Below are 7,500 nucleotides of genomic sequence, written 5' to 3'. Positions count from 1 at the left end.
AAGATAGTGAACATAAGCATCAAGCAGACTTTAATTGGTGTTTCTAAAAAAACAGAGGAACATATGTCTTGTCGGTGATATAAGAGAGATCAGCAATAAGCATCGCGTTTACGTGAAACGGCAAACGCGAAACGGAAAACGCGAAACGGTGGGCTGCTGCTTGTCATAAAAGCATGGAAATTACGTCATTCTAACTCGTCTCTCTCTCTTTTGAAAAGTTACTTGATACCTGCCGCAAACAGGCAATAAATGAGCAGGCCTGGGAAAAATCCCGGCTCGGGCCAGTTGGAAAATGTCGACTGGACACTGGACTGGACTGGACTAGAATGGGTGGGGGGGGGGGGGGGGGGATCTTTAACGTCCCACAGGTTTTATGAACATTGAAGGTTTGGGAGACGGGGCCTACGGTTTATAGTTCTTATCCGAGAAGACTTCAAATTCTAACCATTTGCGGATGTAATTACAAAGGCAGCACTTTCTCCTCAGTTATTTTAAGACCCTGAGTGTTGGTCCGGCCGGAATCGAACTGACGACCTCCCGCATGGCAGCCCGGTGCTCAACCAACTGAGCCACCGGTGCGCGGAATTTACGGGAAGATTTCGACAATCGCATGATAATTTGATTGGCAAACCTGTTCGGGAAGACGGTAGGATTTGAACGGAAAAACAGCTTTTGGAGTCAAAATGCCCATAAAACATCTCCAATGAGCTTTCATGTTGACATTCCCGTAAGATGTCTGATATTTTCGAATTTCGAAACATTTTGTAAAAATCTCATCAGTTGTCATCGAAGGCAACTTGCTCTCTGACACTTGCCGACGCGATGTGCATATTTTCACGAAATCGGCCAATGGCTGTGTTTTCACGACAACCGTTGTCTCAGTTAATATTCCTGCAAGTAGTTTGTTTGTAGACTTAAAAAGTGAAACGTGTTTTCACGGGTAAGATAAATGATGAGAGAGCACGTGCCACACCCTGGATTCCAGAGGTTATTTTCATATCGAGAAAATAACCTCTGCAATCCAGGGTACACGTGCCAATACAATCCTGAAAATAATAAAAATAGCACGCCTGTTGTATTTCCGATTTGAATAACCGCAAGCGACTCCTCAGTGGCCGAAAGTAATTGCAAACTCGCCTGGTTTGGTGGGTTAAATTTGACGAGAATTCCAATAAAGTTTGCCGACTCGCTGTTTTCATGCGATTTCCGGTTATCAATCCCTCTTGGAGTGAAAGTGTAGGGAAAGCGTCAAAAGCCCCGTTCGAGCCGGCCAGTTGGAAAATATAGACTGAACTCTGGACTGGACTGGACTGGACTAGAATGGGGAGGGGGAAAGTGGGTTAGTGTTTTTAGTATCAGTTTTGGTTTGCTTTTACTTATATTTTTCGGTTTCATTACAAATAATCACCCGAGGTCAATTGTTACCACAGCAGTATTTTGCGCCATTTCTCTTTAATTTGCGTTAATTTTTCAAGCGAGTATTTACAAGCTTCGCTTTACATACTTAGAAATTTCTCCTTTAATACCATCCCTCACGCTGTGTTTTCCGTCTTGAACATCTTGAAGCCATTAGCGCTGATACGTAGAAAGTTCTCCTCGCGGAGAGTGTCACTGTGGGTGAGGAGGTCACACACAAAACACAGACTCCGCAAATATTTTTTACGTTAGACAAAATCATGACCTGTGAAACATGACCAGCCAATTTTAAAAATCTGTGAAAATAGACTTGACTCGTTCCCACTTTTCTTCTCATCAGTGATCTGTCTTTGACGCTTTTAAATACAACGCAATATACATCTTTTGTATTTGGCGCCATTTCTCTTTAATTTGCGCTAATGTTTTAAGCGAGTATTTACAAGCTTCGCTACACATACGTAGAAAGTTCTCCTTTAATACCATCCCTCACGCTGTGTTTTCCGTCTTGAAAATCTTGAAGCCATTAGCCCTGATCACGCTATTATGAACACAAACATCATTGTAAAAAACTAACCAACTAATAACGAAATGTATTTACAGTAAATGTCCATTGAAATTTGTCAACTGATAATCATACCTGTGCAGAATGCACAATGCCAGAACATGTCGTCATCAAAAGGACTTTATGCACAAACTTGGTGATAACTATTATCACCGGCAGGCATCACACTGTATTCAGCCCTGTCTTCCTGTTAATTTTGGGTCTTTTTTAGAATCGCGTGATATAAGAACGTCAATGAAATCGGAAATTGCCTGCAATCAATTCGATGATTACCAGTTGACAAATTAAATTGCAGTTCGTGATCAGCTGGAGTTGATAAGTGTTTTACAATGATCTTTGCGTTAATGGCTTCAAGATGTTCAAGATGTTGTGCGGTAATTCGGTAGATTTAACAACATTGTCTTGCGTGAGACGTATTCTCCAGAACCCACACGAATAGCGAGCTTGGCACAACTCAGTAAGCTGGATGAATGAAGCGAAGCCTGAGTTCTTTGGCATTCATGAAAGAGAGCACAAAATAGAACGTGAAAAAGATATATATTGCGTTGTATTTAAAAGCGTCAAAGACAGATCACTGATGAGAAGAAAAGTGGGAACGAGACTCAAGTCTATTTTCACAGATTTTTAAAATTGGCTGGTCATGTTTCACAGGTCATGATTTTGTCTAACATAAAAAATATTTGCGGAGTCTGTGTTTTGTGTGTGACCTCTTCACCCACAGTGACACTCTCCGCGAGGAATTACGACGGAAAACACAGCGGATGGTATTAAAGGAGAAATTTCTAAGTATGTAAAGCGAAGCTTGTAAATTCTCGCTTGAAAAATTAACGCAAATTAAAGAGAAATGGCGCAAAATACTGCTGTGGTAACAATTGACCTCGGGTGATTATTTGTAATGAAACCGAAAAATATAAGTAAAAGCAAACCAAAACTGATACTAAAAACACTAACCCACTTCCCCCCCCCCCACTTCTAGACCAGTCCAGTCGAGTCTATATTTTTTAACTGGCCGGCTCGAACGGGGCTTTTGACGCTTTCCCTACACTTTCACTCCAAGAGGGATTGATAACCGGAAATCGCATGAAAACAGCGAGTCGGCAAACTTTATTGGAATTCTCGTCAAATTTAACCCACCAAACCAGGCGCGTTGGCAATCACTTTCGGCCAATGAGGAGGTTATTCAAATCGGAAATACAACAGGCGTGCTATTTTTATTATTTTCAGGATTGTATTAGCACGTGTACCCTGGATTGCAGAGGTTATTTTCTCGATATGAAAAGAATAACCTCTGGAATCCAGGGTATGGCACGTGCTCTCTCATCATTTATCTTACCCGTGAAAACACGTTTCACCTTTTAAGTCTACAAACAAACCACTTGCAGGAATATTAACTGAGACAACGGTTGTCGTGAAAACACAGCCATTGGCCGATTTCGTGAAAATATGCACATCGCGTCGGCAAGTGTCAGAGAGTAATTTGCCTTCGATGACAACTGATGAGATTTTTACAAAATGTTTCGAAATTCGAAAATATCAGACATCTTACGGGAATGTCAACATGGAAAGCTCATTGGAGAGGTTTTATGGGCATTTTGACTCCAAAAGCTGTTTTTCCGCTCAAATCCTACCAACAGGAAATCTTCCCGTAAATTCCGCGCACCGGTGGCTCAGTTGGTTGAGCACCGGGCTGCCATGCGGGAGGTCGTGAGTTCGATTCCGGCCAGACCAACACTCAGGGTCTTAAAATAACTGAGGAGAAAGTGCTGCCTTTGTAATTACATCCGCAAATGGTTCGAATTTAAAGTCTTCTCGGATAAGAACTATAAACCGTAGACCCCGTCTCACAAACCTTCAATGTTCATAAAACCTGTGGGATATTAAAGATCCCACACACTAGTCGAAAAGAGTAGGGAATGTAGTTCCCGGTGTTGTGGTCTGGCCTTTCCTTCAGCAATGTGGTCGGCTTGGCGTAATTTTCTGAATGGACTACCGATCAATGAGACCACATGACAGCAAAACAGACAGTAGTCAAATTGAAGGAACTGGTAAACTAAACTGAACTAATTCTCTAAAATTTCTCTTTTCATGAGGAAAGTTAAGAAAGGATAAGTAGAAAACAAACAAGTAGGCCGCAAACATAACTGTAAAATGGACATCAATTGTTAAAATTAAATAAAGACCTCATTAGTTTAGTGATTCATGCACGCGATCTTACACTCACTCACTCACTCACTCAGACAACCCCGATGACATTGTACATTACGGGCTAGCCCGTAAGCACAAAAGCGTATTTTTCTGAAAAACTGACCTAAATATTTTGCTGAATTTTAAATATTTTAGAGATTATTTCTAGCATTACCTGCTACCGCTGAATGGGAAGATTTCACCGTCCCGTTTTTTCAAAACAGACAATATACCTTGATTTTAAGGCTCAAAGAAATGTGTTATATCGTTGCCATGGTAACGTTATTTTGGAGAAAAATGTGATGTGAGAAATCTATGATGGGTACTTAATATCCTGGCCAAATTTTGTCTTGATATGATTACCCTAACTGTATTTAAAAACAGAATATGTTCCTTTGTTTGCAGAAAGGAGAAACTATTTCGAGCCTCCTTTAGCAGGTTCCCCGTTTCCAGTTCCATGACGTCTTTCGCTTCAAAATTACAGCATTTTGAATTTCCGAATTGTCACCTTGCGTGTGAGCAAAGTCTGTTTACGAGCCTAGTGGCCCATTAGAAGCGACAAGGAGTATTCCTACTTCCCCCTGGCTGGGATGGTAGTCCAACGCTGGGTTATCCCTAGCAATAAATTCACCGGTACCCATTTACACACCTGGGTAGCGAGAGGCACCGTGACAGTAAAGTGTCTTTCCCAAGAACACAACACAATGTTCAAGAATGTTAAGGGCCCCGTACCCGGACCACTCGATCCAGAGTCGAGCGCACTAACCATGAGGCCACCAAGCGCCACCTTACGTGAAACACCATGGTTGCAAAAAATGTCTACGCCTGTGAATCTCAGCAGTCTGAGCGTTTCAAGTACATTAGGAGATGTGTGAATACACATTTATTTTATTTCATGAGCGAAATGTAAGCGCTTTCATCGCTAAAGGGATTCCACATGTTCGTGTTGATTTCTTGCCGCCATATTGCAGTGCGACTGCTTGGTGCACAACAGTGGTGCACCGACATGGCGGCTCCATACAAAACTCTATTAAGTTGCGTGAAACACTGCGACAGATAACTGAGAAACGATGAACCGCACAGACCTGAGAATTGGTGAGGTCATTTATGAATGTGTCTCCTACAACATTCCAGGTTTTTGGTTTATTTCATCGAACGGTTTTGATTTAATTTTCTTGTTGCGTGACAGTGAAAACGGTCTACTCGTGGCGTTCGCTTGGGATTTATCATATTTACATTTCTTTCCAAGCTATTTCAGTGGAGTCTTAGTAGTTGAATAACCTCATTTCTTGTTGTGCTTCTGTTGAACTGATTTAAGGTTTGCTTTAATTTTCAAATCGAAGAAACACTGAGTACGAAAGGTCGGTTCGCAAAACAAAAACATTTATCAGTTTAAGCTTGACGTCCGTTTCCGAAATGTGTTTTGAGCTTTTACTTCGTGTAGAAGACACACATGACGTAAAACAATAGAACAAAAATCGTGAAACACTAAAGACCCCTAAAGCTTTTGTTACGTCATGTGCGTTTTCTACACGAAGTAAAAGCCGTGTTTTGATAGTAAATAAGAAAGCTCGTAAGGATATAGTTTGAACTAGACTTGAGAGTGCACTTCGGCTTCTGTGAAGGAAATGCGTTACCATGGCCACAAAGTAGGCTACTTGAGCTGAAATTAAACCCATTCATTTCTGAAGTAGGGCTCAAGAGTATGAACCCAACTGTTCTACGGTTGGCAAATGGAAATCTCAAAAGAACGTTTATAAACTGTGAATATCGCTATATCATATAGATATCATCAAATTCCCATAAGTGAAATCAATAGCATTATATGACAGTCAGTGAATAGAATTAACATGCACATCTTTAGCTGCGATATCTCCAACTCTCATGTATGAAAATAAGCTCAATGAAACAAAGAAAGCCACACCTGAATATAAATTTACCATAATGAAGCCTTGTACGTACGTCTGATTATGGCTTCATTGAAATAGTTTCATTTACGTTGAAAAAAAAAACCACAGGTGTGAGAACGATCTGAATAAATATTTACACCACTAAAGAGTAAGTTAAGAATATTAAAGTAAGAAGGACTACAATCACAGACAAAACCGTTGGGAAGGTTAGCACTTTTGACGTCTTCTTTGCTTTTCTCCCCACCCCCCTGGTTCAATGTTGTGCAAAACTGCTGAACGGTTTTTGCGGGAAATTGTTGTGTTACCTTCCGACATTGAAGGGGGGGGGGGGGGGGTGGGGGTAGGGGGCGCTATATAAAAGAAGATGAAACTATTTCTTTTGCACTTTAACAGAAGCAGGCTCTGGTGCGGTCCATATACATAACCTTCCCAACTACTTTTGCCTATGATTATAGATTAAAATAAGAGGGACGGTAAAAACTTGACCGGGAGCGGACATCTATGGTAGAAAACTAAAGTACAATTATTGATGGTGGGATTCAGAGGTATGAGGAAACGCCATTGTTTATTTAAGTTCACCTTGAGGTTGAAACAGCAATGGAAATAAGGACAGATGGCCTGTAGTGGACAAGATTAAGAACACACGAGCAGCTTCTCTATCAGCTATGGCGAAGAGGCTGAAATGAACCAAACAACGAAGAAATAAGATTTTACGAGTACTTTAGTCTGGAAGGGTTGCTTTTTAGGTGTATTACTTATTACTGTATTACTTTTGAGCCATTTAACGATCAGACGGAAAACCACACGATTCATTAGGTTGTTCGTTTTTTTCTGAAAAGAAAGCCGTTCGAAAACCCAGAAAAAGCCCTTTTCCAAGCGTTTACCCTGCGAAGTTACAGAAAACTCTGCGGCCTAGAGTGGAATAAATGATTATTAAAAACGCCCCCAAGATATTAGAAATCTTCCCGACTATATTAACTTAATTAATTTATAAATTGTCTCAACTTGCTTCTCTATTGAACTAACACAGATGCTTAAATTGTCAAAATGAAGTTTTCAAGTTGCTACCTTCTAATATTTTCAAGCCATACTTTGTGGCTTTCTTTGCACTCCCTCGTGTTGCGTTTTTAACAGTTCAAGGACTTCTTTTTCATTTAACTCCGGTGCGACGCGATTTTCGCCAGCCGCCATTGTTCCCTCAGCACAATTTTTTTAGCTCCCTTTTAATTTTAACCTGACGCGTACGCTTACCATATTTACAGATTATGGTATATTAGCTCATATATCATGATGGCTAGGCCAATGAAAAGTCTTGAATTGCATTATCCAATGATCCAGTTTTTAAAAATTTCGGATAGACCAGTTTCGTATTCTAGCGGTTGGGTTGGATCGAGCATGAAATGGAGGCTAATGCGGGGGAACCTTTTC

General features: G+C 40.7%; 1 protein-coding gene across 4 annotated transcripts in view; it reads right to left on the bottom strand.

Annotated features, from left to right (window-relative positions):
- Nucleotides 1-7,500, bottom strand: part of LOC138000745 (dolichyl pyrophosphate Glc1Man9GlcNAc2 alpha-1,3-glucosyltransferase-like) — a 29,728-nt gene that overhangs the window by 1,405 nt on the left and 20,823 nt on the right. For all 4 annotated transcript variants that reach the window (XM_068847371.1, XM_068847372.1, XM_068847373.1 and 1 more), the window contains 2 exons: nucleotides 6,652-6,749; nucleotides 1-43 (listed from right to left, as the gene is read on the bottom strand). The exon at nucleotides 1-43 is cut by the window's left edge and continues 30 nt beyond it. In XM_068847371.1, coding sequence (XP_068703472.1) covers nucleotides 1-43; nucleotides 6,652-6,749 — 141 coding nt within the window. The remainder of the gene's footprint in view (nucleotides 44-6,651; nucleotides 6,750-7,500) is intronic.

This window comes from Montipora foliosa, chromosome 4 (genome assembly GCF_036669935.1).
Source record: "Montipora foliosa isolate CH-2021 chromosome 4, ASM3666993v2, whole genome shotgun sequence".
Lineage (NCBI taxonomy): Eukaryota > Metazoa > Cnidaria > Anthozoa > Scleractinia > Acroporidae > Montipora > Montipora foliosa.
This window is presented reverse-complemented; position numbering and strand designations above follow the sequence as displayed.